This window comes from Thunnus maccoyii, chromosome 16 (assembly GCF_910596095.1).
Source record: "Thunnus maccoyii chromosome 16, fThuMac1.1, whole genome shotgun sequence".
Taxonomy (NCBI): Eukaryota; Metazoa; Chordata; class Actinopteri; order Scombriformes; family Scombridae; genus Thunnus; species Thunnus maccoyii.
This window is the reverse complement of record NC_056548.1, coordinates 25983715-25998727: the sequence shown is the minus strand read 5'-3', so window position 1 is coordinate 25998727 and position 15013 is coordinate 25983715. Positions and strand designations below refer to the sequence as shown.

Here is a 15013-nt window from a genome sequence, read left to right as displayed (position 1 = left end):
ATTCCTACACACACACACACACACACATACATACATACGCAGAGAGTTAAGACAGGGCACAGAGGGATAAGGAGTTTCAACAGAGGTTAAGCAGGATATGGATGGAAGAAATCTGGCCCACATGTATTGAAAGAGTGCAGAAGTCAATGTTGGCCATAGTGGAAGGAAGAAAGAAAAAACTGAAACTCTGGGCCAAAAGAGATGGAAGAAGAAAAGAAAGAAGCAGTGGGTAGCAGAGTGGAGAGCAGGAGATGAAGAGAGGAGAGCTGAGGGCCAAGGCAGCTGCAGAGAGGCACTGGGAGGAGCTATAGTGAAAACCCCCTCCAAGCTGAGAAAGTCAACTTCAGCTCAGGACTTATGTAATGATGAAGCATCGCTGCTACGCATAGCTTTATGGTCTGATATTATCTCCTACTAGCCTATAATTTAAGGCCTTGAACCAAAGCAATCCAAAGCAAAGATTACAGGCATAATAGAGGAGCTGTGATTTGAGTGGACAGCAGGCAGGATTTGTGGTTCGATAGGCGATCTTCTGTGACCTGAAGGCAACGGGTTCAGTCTCCATTAATACTAGCGCCAGGCTGTGAATGTTTTTTTAAAAGAGAGATATCGACGGATGTCTCTCTGCTCCGCTGTCATCTCAAATGATTGAACCTGAGCTCTGACCCCCGCTGATGAAAAAAAGTGTAAGAACAATCATAAGATAGACTCTGTTCAAGATGCTAATCTAACATTAAGAAATGTATGGGGTCTTGTCTTCAGCTGTCAGATTATATTACATTGATTGAACTTCCTATTCTGTCTTTTTAATTTCACCAGGTCAGACTCTGATGATGTCTTTTCCACAGGAGCAGAATAGCCCACTTCAGCCACCGCTGTAGGCATGGCATATAACCACACTGAACTTGTTTTTCAGAAAAAAAAGCTAAAATTGTATGGCTCTAGCTTCTTAAATATGAATATTCTCTGCTGTCTTTAGTCCTCTATGACAGTAAACTAAATATTTGTGGGCTGTGCTCTGTTGGTCAGGAGAAAAGAAGACGTTTTATAGACTCAACAACTAATAAATGAATCGAGAAAATAATCAATAGATTAATCGATAATCGTTAGTCAGTAGTAATTGTTAGCTGCAGCACCTAATATATTTGACAGGCAGATAGGAAATGTGGGGAGAAAGAGAGGGGGATTACATGCAACAGGTCACCAACCAGATTGGTATTGGGGACGTAGCGATGGTGGCGTGGCAGACGTCTTTGCCATTTTAGCCCATTTTATTGTGAAGCAGGTACAGGAAATACATTGTTTTTGTCACTGAGATTAGCGTTGCTTTGTTAGCAGCGCTACTGTTCAATATAAATTGGTCCATGCAACAATATGAATATATTCAGCAATCAGTTTTAAATATTATAGGAAAAAATGGTGAAAGAACCAAAACCTGCTGCTGGGTTTGTTTCTATTGCTTTAGTTGTTTTTCAGAAATGTTTTTATCTGAACTTAACAATGTGGCATTCATACATTTGCTAACACAAATTGTAACAAAATAGATACATTCTATTATGATATGCGTAGAAAGTTCAGGTAAACTTATTTCTCACTCACATGAGAACATACAAAGTGTTTAACGATAGCTTGCCATAAATGCCATCAAGCATACAGGTTTGAGTGATTTCAATTAACACGGGAAGGGCGGCGGGAGGACAAAAAAAATAGAATAACAATAGCTTAATGGTGATTAATAATTTAGCTCAGCTCAAATGACTCCACAATAAGGCATAATCAGATCCCTCCAAATCAAATGAGGAGGCATTACCATGGTGATTTATTGCCAGTGATATTAAATGAGCAATTGACTACAGAGGCTTGGTGAAAGAAGTGTGCTCAAGCTCAAGTTTTATTTGTCACATACACATTATCAGGACAATGGCAGTGAAATATGTCCACCCCCCCCCCCCCCCCCTCTCTCATTTAATACCTGGGCTGCCTGAGGAAAGAAGCTCCTCCTGAGCCTCTCGCTGTTGGTCCTCAGGCTGTGGTATCTTTAGCCTGACCGCAGCACTGAGAACAGGCTGTGGTCCGGCTGACTGGGGCCCCTAACTATCCTCACTGCCCTGGTTTTTCACCACCGTGTGTAAATGCCCTGCAGGGCAGGTAGGGGGCACTTAGTGACACGCTCGGCTGAATGCACCACAGCACTTTGCGGTCCTGCTCAGAGGTGTTGCCAAACCACGCCGTGATATTCCCAGCCAGGAGGCTCTCGGTGATGCCTGCGTAAAACGTAAAACATCCTGAGCGCCTGTGTGGAGAGCCTGAGAATGCTGCTGTACATAGCAGGGATCTAAGGGTTCTCTCACTCCTGGTGCTACACCTGATGTGTTGGAAAAAGTAAGGTAAAACTTTTGGTATTGACTGAAATGAGCAGATGTCCTTGTATAGAATAGAGAGTGCTGTATCGATGTCGGCCTGTGGTGGAATACAAACATTGACAATTACAGAGGAGGTGAATTCCCTTGGAAGATAAAGGGGCCGACACGTCAGAGCCAGTTACTCCATGCTGGGTGAGCAGGACTTTCCACAAGGATATGGAGTAGCCAGCCATTGGGAAAAAGTAGCCAGCTTGGGGGGTCCGAGGCCATGCCCCCCTGGAGAAAAAATATGGCTGAAAAAGCCCAAATTTGGTGGCCTTTGACACATTCTAATGCCATTATTCCATCAGATACACTGATTTTAATGCATATTTTAATGAGTTTGCCTCCCGGATTGTAAACATAGTGAATTATTATAGAGGAGAGTTAGGCTTCTTATGAGTTTTTGCTCACTCAGCCTGTAAATATCTATTGATATTTAAAACCACACCTATTCCTGACTAGATCAGAACTTTTGTAATAAAGAATCATTGGACCTTATTTATTATTTTTTATTTATTCATTGACACCTTCACTGTGAAGTTTATCAAGACATGCCACAATGATGGTTAATGTATTGTTTTACTAGAAACATAAATGTTCTTTTATTCAACAAAACAAGGTTATTTTAAGGGGGAACATCTAGTCTATGTATTGGTTTTAAATGATTTATAAAATAAACCTTTGCCAGAAATAAGTCCAAAATAACAAAACATGTGAATCACTTGACTCAAATCATGTGAATCTACTAAATCAACTCAACCTCTAGTCATCTTTATCTTCACTATCATCTGAGTCCATGAGCATCTCAAAAAGTGTCCTGCTGAGCTGCTCCTTGGTGCTTCCAACACAGCAATGTATTGATTCTAATATACTTGATCAACTGACGGACAATTGTCTTCTTTAAGAAGCCTGTCAGTCTGTTGATTTCCACCAGCTACACTCTAGCTTCCTTTTGGGTCGTATCTTGTCTCTCCCTTCTCTTCTCTATTGATATACTCCACACCTACAGCCAGTAAGCAGGTATGATTTAATTATAATTTGTCAATGCCAAAAATTACAAAAGTGTTCTAGGATATTTCAAACTGTAAAATTACAGTGTGAGGTTCAGGTTCAGCCTTCATTTTCCTTCATATGACACAGACCTGTTACTTTGACAACACTGCCTGTTGTAGTGTGTGCTTGCAATGCTTCTTAGAGATGGCTGTGCTGTAAAAAGCACAGTGTAAATAAAGATAATTCATTCATTCGTTTATTCAAACCCATAAACGTCTGTGTGGCGTATATGGAAAATGCAGCGCTTTCATTGGACTTTTAATATCATCAAGATGCTGCCACCAGTGTCCCCTGCAATTATGTGTTTTCTCATCAATTATTTTGCTAATATTTGTCAAACACTGAAGACGACTCTCTGCTCTCTGCTCGACAGGACAGCAGTCTCTGAAGTCCCGCTGGAACCTGATCCTGGCACTGAGGTCCAGGATTGGATGTTTGCTAAGAGGATACAGGGCAGCAGTATCCATGTGTGCCCGGGCCTGCAGCTCGTTCTGTATGCCGGTGCACTTCCCTTGGTGTTTCCTCCACTGCCTGGGGGAAAGCTGGCCTTTGTTCTCCTGGCCCCTGAGGAGCTCTGAGGGCCAGTCCGAGCTGGGGTGAAAAATCTCATAAAAATGGTGAGTAAAGTTGGTCTCACAGGCTAGAAAAGTTTCCAGGTCATATGGTATTTTGTGCGAAGAAAGTTCAGAAAAGTAGACATACGACAAAGTAATTCCACAAAGTTCTGGGGGCAAGAGCGCAGGCGTCCGTCGTAGGCGGTACTATCTACTTTGCCATCTGCCTACACGCAAGCCATCGTGTACGTAGGCATGTCTCTAGCAAGATAATGGGGAAGGGCTATTTTCTTTTGTTCCTTGTTGCAGGTTTTTGAGGCCGGTCGGTAGTAAACCTGCCTTTGTTCCTGGCACAATAGAGATACCAGACGAAAGAAGAGAGGAGAGAAAAAAAAAAAAAGAGTGGAGAATCCAGATGTGACCCCACAGGGTGACGACGCTGCTGCGCTGAAGATGCTTCCCCAGGAAAATACTCAAGTCCAAAAGCCACTGAAGCAGCTCAAAATTTCCAAAGAGAAAATAAATCCAACAATTTTTTATGGAGTAATAACTTCTATTTATTACTCATTTCGGATTGAAAAAAACCCCCATAATAGCCAGTTTTATTTCTCTTCTGTGGCAGTAAACACAACACACGAGCCCTTCAAGATTCAATGCTGATGAATCCGACTACTATAAACAGCATGACTGTGTACTGGCATTCCTCACAGATGTACAGATAAAGTTCACTGATAAAAGAGTTACAGTTATGTTACATGCTTGTCTTGCACTATTGGAGCACGTTTCTATAGTTTGTCTGATGGGATTTTGTGTAGTTAACTGTATTGCCTTTTAATATTAATGGCTTTATTGTATGTTGCTTGGATACAAATGTTTTATCTATTTGTGTTAATAAAATAACTAACTACAGACTTGGAGAAGCTCTTGTAGGACAGACGTTCGCCCAGCTACAGCACGGCTAACTATCCAGCACAAACACGGAGACGGAGACTTAGAGACTGTAAATCTTCACTTTGATAAATGAGGGAGGTATAGACACAATCGGTAATTCAGTGAGCACATGCCTAAAGCACGTTCAGCATAACAGAAAAAAAACAACATTCATTGATTATAATTAACAAATGTGACTTCAATAGTGTTACAATGCTTCACACGGACTCCTACATGCTCACACCCACTCAGACAAACGCAATACAAATGTGCACACATTTCCATCCTCTATCTCTCTCACTCACACCCACAAACACGTATAATTAGTCTCGTTGCAAGTTTAAAAGGGGTGAGGCTTCTTAATTGTGTTGAAGATCGCAAGTTCAGTGTGTCTTTCCTTTGGTGAGTTTTTTTTTAAAAAAAAACCTGCATAACAAAGCTTGATGAACAAACGAACGCCCACTTGTTCTCTCGCAAGACCCGAAGCCTCCAGGCGAATCAGACTTAAAAAGGCTTCCTCCACCCAGCTTTGGTTAACACAGAGCTCCCTTGCAACTTCAATTAAGCTCCGGCATTTTGGATTACACAGAGGGTGTGGGGAGGGGGGTAAAAAAAAAAAAGTAATATGCTAAAAGTGCATGCCAGTCACTGTAACAGTGGCTAACTTTACTTTGATGCCTCTGTAGTTGATGTACAGACACTTGAAAACAGGGGACAGAACGCTGCCCTCCAGTTGGAGGACAGCCTGCTTGGCTACTGTACTGATATGAACTTCACACAGCAGCCATTTTGTCTCCCACAGGCAATTGCTGGACTCTTCACAAAAAAAAAAAAAAAAAAAAAAAAAAAATCACACTGAGACACAAACTGGCGTAATATATTATGTGAAGACGCTGCGGTAGCTGATGGCTTGCGAGAGAACTCCACACACTCCCTGAGATGGTTCAATACAGCTTCCAAGTTCTAAGCGATGCTCCTCTGGGTAATATCAACCACTGAGTGACTGGTGGGCAACTGGATAGCTTTTGATGGCTTGGTTGTCAACAATAACAGCATGTCCCATTTCCCTTCCACTTTTCCTCTGAGAGCGCTGTTGAAGACAATATTCAAGATAAGTTCTGTCTCGCTCTTACTTCACATCCAATGACTCCTAAAGTATAGCACACACACAGTAAGTTTTCCCAACACTGAGAGACCTGAAGTTGATGCTGACTGACTTGGGAAGGTTATTAGTTGGCCATCATTTCTATTGGTTATGATAGCATTGTTCTCACAAAGCTAATTGCTAAGGGAACGTGGTGAAATTGCTAGCGTGAAGCGAATAAAGCGAGAAACAATTAGCCAGCAGACGAGTGGGGTTAAGGTGGGGGCATGCTTGAAACTAACTAGCTCATACGACGCGTGGTCTGAACATGTCTGAAGGCGAACGTGTTTATACCTGTTTAGAATGGTCACAATAAAACGTGAGGTGAGGGGCGATGATATCACAAATGGGAATAACCACTCACGCGTTGGGGACAGTCTCTCCTGGAAGGCAGCGATCGTGTTGCAATCATTTGTTCGAAAATGATGGATGTAATTGTGTGAAGAATGTAAAAGAAAAGCCCGCCTACTTTCTCCCCTCTGGCCAATCACCGTGCAAGGTGTGATGGTTTAAAAAAGTACAAAAATAAAACACCTTGTAATAAATAAGCAGGCAGAAAGAACAGTCTTAACTCCATCTGCACTTTTCCAGTAGGTCTGAGCATATGGCTGCAGCCAACACAAACAGAGCAAGGTGAAAACAACTAGCACTAAGGTTTAAACATGCCCTTCAGCTCTACAAAAGCTGACAGTGCATTACCCGGACCTCAGCTTGCAAGTGTAACTGGTGGTGGAAATGACAGCTATGTAAAAAGGTTACGATAATGACAAGTAAAGGTTACGGCAATGATATCAAAGTGCGGTGCGGCAGCTGGGTCGTTGCAGTGATTATGGGGGTGTGTCTGTCTGACCCAGCCAAGGTGGGTCTCTCTCTCTCTCTCTTTCTATCTCCTGCACGCACACACTCGTACTGGCCCCAGGCCCAGACGGCATCACACTGTGGGGAGGAGAGAGAGGTTTTGAGTCTCTTGTGGGTAGTACAGAAGGAAGGAAGGGAGAGAGAGAGAGAGAGACAGAGATGAAGGAGAAGGAGGGAAAGAGGAAGAGGAGGAGGAGAGAAGGGGGGTAATGAGAGAGACAGATGAGGCAAGCCCAGGGTGGTGCTGAGCCAGAGACTAAGCCCACTGCTGACCACACCACAGTGGGGACACGAGAGGAGACAGAGGTCACTGGGAAGACAAAGGGAGAAGTAGAGGGGAGGCCAACACAGTATATCCATTTTTTTTCTGAAATGTACTATTTAAAAGAGCCGTCCAAACTATATGCAGCACAACCAACGCATTCCTTGCTAGTCATTCTTGTTTGCCGTGTTATCACTAACCCTCGCACCGGTATCGTTCGCAGAGGCCAAAATCAAACTGGGATGTGAGTAGGATCTGTGCGGCAGGAACACTGTTATATATGTAGTGCAGATTGGACGGGATCAGAGAGACAAGTGTATAGCAAGAAAACATTTCTAGCAAGTCAACTGAGGAAAAAAAATGTATGAATAGAAACTGTGATAATCGATAAATTATTGAAGTCGTCTGTCAAGGAAAAAACCCAAACATTCTCTGCTTGCTGCGTCAAATATGTCAAAAATGTGCAGCTTCTATCTGTTTTATATCATTCTAAATTGATTATCTTTAGGCTTAACAAGCAATATGAAGACCTTGGGCTCTGAGACATTCTGATTGCTGACATTTTATAGCTTAAACTTTTAATAAAACAAACAAAACCCAACAGATTAGTTCCTTTTCCTTTATTTTTCCTTTTACATGCATAATGACTTATTGACTCATTCTTTAAAGAGACATGAAAGTAGAAGTCATAGCGCTGCGATAAAGGTACTTCCAAAAGATGGAGGATATTTCCACAGTCCTCCTCATCAGTGGACTGCTGTGCTACAGCTAGCCTGACGGAAACATGTGAGGTCTTACTCTACATGAAGATTCATCAGAAAGCAGTACTGAGAGCGCTTCTATGTCCATAATGGCAGCTCTCCTACAGAGTGCCTGATGGGTACTCGCTGGTGGATGTCCACATATACTAGATAATGAGAGAGACACATACAAAGAGACAAAGAGAGAGAGAGAGAGAGAGCAAATGCAGACTCTTCTTCTCAAGCCTCTTGTGTGTTGAGTGTATTCAGTGTCCGTGTACACGGTTGCACATGTGTGTATGAACAGAGAATAGTGTGCGGTGGCAGTGGGTGCAGTCACACTCTGGCTCTGCAGCATGACTCATTCTGCCAGCTCATAGCAGAGCTCCGCAACACACACACACACACACACACACACACACACACACACACACACACACACACACACACACACACACACACACACACACACACACACACACACACAGAATGATGCCACACGGTAGAATAAAGCTCTATGGGGTGACTACCACTTCACTTCATCCATGCAAAAGGCAACACACAAAGGATGATCACAGCTGACGACAAGTACAAAATAGGGAATACATACGTGTACATACATGTACTTGACACCCCTGACATGTAACTACAATCACACACAGGAAGAATGACACACACACATACTCACATGTATAAAAGGAAAACGGATCGGCTTTCAGATTCTACGTGATTGATCAGATGTCTCGACGAGCATCAGCAGGCTTTTAATGACCACTGGCTTACTGACATTTCCACTTCCCTGTGTATGCGTGTGTGTACGAATAAGAGTGTGTGTGTGTGTGTGTGTGTCCCATTTTCTCCATTTCAGCCTCCCCTCCCCGCTTAGCGAGCTACATCACCTACGACAGCTTTGATCTACGAGTTTGTTTGATCTTAGAAGTTTGGAGATTTCATAATTTATTGGTAAGTAAATCATCTGAATGCAAGTAGATGGTAGTAGATGGAGAAGGCAGATGGTGTCTGATCCATTCATCAGTGGGAGTGACTCAGTCAATGATTATTATGTCAGCGGAGCCGTTGCATGTGGGCTGCTCTGATCAAGACCAAACCGTGCTCCCTTATTATTAGGGAGCGGGATTTGTTGGCTCCACAGTAGGATATGGAGTGAGTAGAAAAGCTGTCCTTCAGCTGTAGGGTCCGGGTGAGTCGGCAATCATCTACTTTATTAAAGTGTTGTTGAGCAAGAGACTGAATCTCTATCAGCGTCAAGAATGCTGCTGTGTAGCTGACTTTTGCACTCCCAGAGAAAAAAAAGTGAATGAAAAGAGAATTTTCTGTCAAGGATCACAAGTATCACATTATACTGATTTTCCTGGTCTTGGTGATGCCACTATGTGAGGGCCTGATGACATCATGTGCTAATTTACAATAAGAGGCATAAGATGTATTCATGTCATGGTGTCTAAACATTCATCAAGGCAAATCTAAGATGTTTCTAGACATTTGTAATGCCATTAAGAATGAAATATAAGACAGTGGGCATCATTGATGTAAATGTGGCAATTAAGAGTCACGACAGTCCTGTAAACCGTGACGTGAATAGCGACAGTCAATCGATCTGCTGCGGTTTACGGGGACATGTGACTCAGGATGGTTAGCTGACTCTGGATGTAGTGGATCTAGAGATCACATCTACGAGACGGATTGATCTGAGCTCTTGGTTTGTGTTTGTGAATAAGATATTATCTCCGGCAACAAGATGTGAAGCTGTGGAAGTTGACTGAACTGTGTTTGGATTCTACTTATACGTGTACAATTCAGCCAAGGAAATAACAGTGTTGCTTACTTGTTGAGTGTAGACGAAACTTACTACAATAAATTAAAAACAGCTTTCTACAATATTCGTATTTATCTCAATGAATCAAGAACTGAATTGTAGTGAATTTGAATCGAAATGAAATTAATTGATTCTGGACTTTGTTAACTGAAATCCAATTGAATCAGGAGATCAGAAACCACAAACATCAGCTTCATCGTGGCACTTGAGGAAAAGTCAGAGAATCACCAAAGTTGGTAGGATTCATCCTGTGGAGACCATGAGTGTCAGCACCAAGTCTCATGGCAATCCATACAATAGTTGTTGAGATATTTCAGTCTGGACCAAAGTGGCGGACGGACTGACATTTCCACCCCTAGAGCCACACCATTACCTGCAAGACAAATACGACCTATAACCTTCTGCTATGGAAGCACATGGAAGGTAGCATGTTCTTTGAGGATGACGATAAAAAAGTTGGTAGACCTACAATATTCACACTGCAAGTTTCCACCTGGAGTTGGAGGAGAACCCACAGGAGAGCCCTTGAGCAAGTGTCAAAAGACTTCGCCCAACATAAAAAAGTTAAAGTATGCTTTTTACATCATTTATGTCCAAGTTTAGACAGGAGTTTCCAGAGGTCATGGGGTCATGAAGTTTTCCATGTTGAACTCTCTTTGCCTGGGGATAGTTTATGTTATCTATAAGTTTTGACACCAAAGAAGACACATGTATGGACTCAGGAACGGAGTAAAGTAACAGATGCTGTTTATTTCAGCATATACAGTATAAAGCAGGCTCATGCTCACTCCCTGCCTGTGCACTGGATGATCCCAGCGCTTGTATTAAACTACCTGAAGAAGTGAACTGTGTCGTCTGATCCATTCTTAGCTGTGCAGATATCTTTGGAAAATCATTATTACAAAAGGTAGAGCAGATGAAATCACAACTCAGTGTTTCCCCGTGCGCCCCCGTAAGAAAATTTTGTACATTTTAATTAGTTAAATGCATCAATCTGGTGCACTCTGAGAGAAAAATTAAGAACCTAGATCTATGAAGAACTTTGTGCTCTTGTAAACAATTTGATCATAAACACATTGGTTGTATAGATATGAATGGTAATACTATAATAATATAACTATTTACTGACACTGTTTTGTGTTCTCTACTTATTTCTGCTGTATAATAAAACAGTCATTTTGAAAAGAAAAATGACAAAATTTGCCGGTTGCAGCTTCTCAACTGATAATTCTAAGGTCATAAATGAAGGTAAACTGAATATATTTGGATTTGGACAAAAAGTAACATTTGAAGACATCACATTAATTACAACCAACTCTAACTTTTCTGATATTGTGTTTATTACTTGTTTCTGCTTGTTTCACAGGAGGACAAAACATGAGTTAATGCAGGTTGAATGTTTTGTGCCACTGTGCTCAGAGATATCAGTTGAGCTAAAATTAAAAAGGGCTCAGCTGAGAGGCGGTGAAGCCTGTCAGTCACTCCAGATACCCCGGCAGCAGCCAGCGTGAGTGGCCGAAGAACCAACCATACCTGGCGGCGGGAGAGGAGCCGCCGTCTGGTTCACAATGAGTTCAGCCGACTTTGCTGCGCTCAACACTGGAGCACAGGAAGAGAAATGAGCCGTTTGTTTCCAATACAGCTACTTTTGCTCTTAGATAACGTTAAGACAAGACCTTAACATTTACAGTCAGTCATGCTGTTGTCCTGTGTTGCAAGCCGACGCTTGAAAACAGACAATATTGAACCGTTTGTAGTTTTTTTTCCCAGATTGAATGAAGTAAACTTATAATGCCAGCACTGAGATAAAGTTGTTCTATCTTTCAGAAATTCCTCTCTTTATCGGTGAAATGACATACTGAAGTTGCAGCTTTGTGTTAACTTGGAGCCATGATGGTCAGCTTAGCATGCCTGTAGGTAGTGGCGGCTGCTAGCAGCTAAAGCTACCTGTATTTAACCTGCATGCAGCCGCAGCAGGCCTCCGGTGTTGGCAGCTGAGTGAGAACACACCTACAGTCTAGGTAATTAATGGGAAACTCTGCACAACTTCATCGAAAGTTTGACTGCCAAAGATTTGCTCTCTGTAGTTAGTCAAGAAAAAACATGACATTGAACTTTTCTGGATGAATCACTGAGAAAAGCAAGTAGAATAACATTAAGATGTGGAGCGTGGTTGTCCAGTGACACAGACTCCTGCCTTAGTCATGAATTTTGTATTGTTATGTTTCATTTTAATTGACTTGCTACTAGATGACTGGGCATTTAGTCAGGAGAAAGTTTTAATATTTTAATATATGTGAACAGGGACTGCTTTGTGTGTTATTTTACCTTGGGATTCAGAAAATGTTGACTTTCATGATAATTAGCTACAAATTATCAGAAAATCTAACAGTGAGATTCCCACCCATAGCAACCCTCACTATTCCAAAGTTAAGCATGTGCCTGTGTGTGTGTGTGTGTGTGCTTTGGGCCAAGTGAAGCCCTCTTCAGCCTCCATATCTCACTCACACAACATTGCTTTCTCTTTCTTTGCTTGTCATTTCTTGACATCTCTGCTGTAGGCCTACATTACCTTTCTAGCTCACTGTCCCTCTCCTTTCTTTTGCCTCTTGCTTCAGGGAGCCACCCACACCAATTGGCAGACAGCGTCTGATCCTCTTACACACACACACACTCACCTACACCATATAGTGTAATTGACTGCAAGCTGAAAGTACCATCTTGTGTGTGTGTGTGTGTGTATATATATATACAGCGAGTCCAGAAGGCCCTTGAAATATGCACAGCAGTCCCATGCATAATACATGGGCACAGCAGGAGAAAAGAACTTGTGAGCCAAGTGGATCTCCACCTCTCCATCTCTCCACTCCACCCCTCCCATCCTCCTCTCCACTTTCCCCTCTCTCCATCACACTGTCTGCTGCTGCTGTGCATATGTTTTAAATAACAACTGTCTCTCAGGGTCATTTGTGGGTCAGCAATTATGATGGAGGGAACGCATGAGGGCTGGAGAGATGGATAGATAGATGGCAGCGGGAGAGGGAATGAGGTGAGACTCGCATGGTCACAAAGAAAGACGCGCATTTTTATGCTTGGCGGAGGAATCAGGGAGAAATGTAATGTGAGGAGAAAGGAGACGAATATGATTCACTACTTTAAGTCAGCTGAGGCCTGACCACCCAACAGTTTCATTAGAATCACTGACTGTACAGGATGACTGTCAAAAGGTCAGACAAGCTGCCGAAACAACGGGATGTTAAGCTGTAGTAACCTACCGGTGCGCTTCCATTTACCTTCAGAAAGTGAGATGATGTTTTCAGAAAGCACCTGCACTACTATACTCAACATGCACATATCCAAAAGTGACTGAATCAGAAGCCACAATACTTCAGTATAACCCAACTAGTCTTTGGGTTTTAGTCAAGTGAATACAACTTGAATGTGTACACAGTGTAGGCACAGATTCCTTTCATTTTTATGGGTCAGGATTTCATTAAGCAGTGAATAATGGTCTGACCCTCAGAAGTGAACATTTACAAATTAGTCATAGACAAAAAGTACACTGAGTGACTTACGATGAGCTGTTTGAGGCCTGTGAAGGACTGTTCCACAGAGTTGGCGTTGAGGACCTGACGCTTCATGGCTGCCTGCTCTCCCAAGAAACGAAGCATTAGGTCTTTCACAGCGTCTCCCTGCAGCAAAACACATGAATTCCCAATCATGCAAAAGGACACAACAGAACTGTGTGAGTATACTGCATGTTTTCACAGTTTCTTACAGTGATTTTTGTTGTAAGAGATTAATTGCAAAATTTCAAGAAACTGCTTATAGTGATCACGTCTGTCCGGGTCAAACTGATCACTATAAGTGGATGATTATTATAACTTATTTTTTTTCTTTTTATTTATTTCTCAAGCAGATTACCATCTAATTGACATTTTTATATTTATTACATGAATATAAAGTGATGAAACGGGCTGCTCTGGTATTTACTGAATTTTATTAACTGTTTCAAAATAAAGTACAGCTGTTTCAAATGCTTGTTCTTTCGCTGCTGCATCTCATTGGCTTGTTTTTGGCAGTTTGTCATAAGCTTCAAGGAGCTTTTCATTGAGAGACTTTCTTTTTCCCGTTATGTTTTCAATGTGCATGCACCACCAGCCTCAGGTAATCCCCGGAAGCAGATGGGATGTGCGTTTAGGCTGCGGGGGTGGGGGCCGCAGCGCCCTGCAGCGAGAAAGTTGAACCATCAACTTTTGGAGAATTGCAACCTGTAATTCTCTGGAAGCCAATCACAGCCAGTGATCAGACTGATTAGAGCTGTAACCCTGCCATGAGGGAGGACAAAAACATTACCAGAAAGAGGGGAGGACATTCCTCTTCATTTGATAACGTTAACAGTAAAGTTAGGCTTTGCTGACTGCTTCCCAACTCATTTTAAAAAAGACGAGAGAAAGAGAGAGAGAGAGAGAGAGAGAGAGCAAGACAGAGAGAGAGAGAGAGAGAGAGAGAAGCAGCGGTCGAGTGAGCTAGAGAGTGGATGATGAGAGTGAGCAGTGGTAGCAAGAAAGCCGGTGAATGAGAGGAATAAAACGTTATTTTCTGCTTGTTTCACAGCGGTTACAAATAAACACCCACACCCTGCACCTCCACACAACCCTGTGGAGGTGTGCCGCAAAGCCTGATAATGATGCTGCAGCTGCTAAATGCATATCAGATGTGTATCATGGGAGTAAGGAAAAAAAATAGAATTACTGTAACACTGTAAGAAGACTACTTGATTACTTTTTGCAAATGATTTAAAGAGCATTTGTATAGGAATGATTCTGTCTTGAGCTTTTTGATCCATATAAGCGATTGATCACTGCAACTGTGATCACTATAAGCGGTTTCCACTGTACAACAGCCAAATAGTCTGCTTAAATCTTAATCTTTTAACTGACAAAAATTTATTGGAAGTCATGTTTTCTCATTTTATCTTTCACCGCATTTCCTCAAATAGTTGCCAGGGCCTTACTTTACCTCAACCGCAGAGGGTTCCAGGCCTTTATTGGAAGCAACCTTATATTAGAGAGAGCCTTTATTTCTAATTCCCTCTTTTGAAGTATATTTGCTCAAATTTTAGTATGAAGCCTCTTTGTTTTCTGTTCTGCGTCCGTTTCCTCTGTTAAATTTTTGTTACTGCATTAACGGTAATCCACTTACTCCGACGTGCAGAATAATAATTCTA

At 42.1% G+C, this 15013-nt stretch overlaps 1 protein-coding gene across 2 annotated transcripts in view; it reads right to left on the bottom strand.

Annotated features, from left to right (window-relative positions):
* trappc12 (trafficking protein particle complex subunit 12) overlaps positions 1-15013 on the bottom strand; it is a 36673-nt gene that overhangs the window by 18447 nt on the left and 3213 nt on the right. For both annotated transcript variants that reach the window (XM_042436889.1, XM_042436887.1), the window contains exon 3: positions 13359-13475. In XM_042436889.1, the coding sequence (XP_042292823.1) occupies positions 13359-13475 (117 nt within the window). The remainder of the gene's footprint in view (positions 1-13358; positions 13476-15013) is intronic.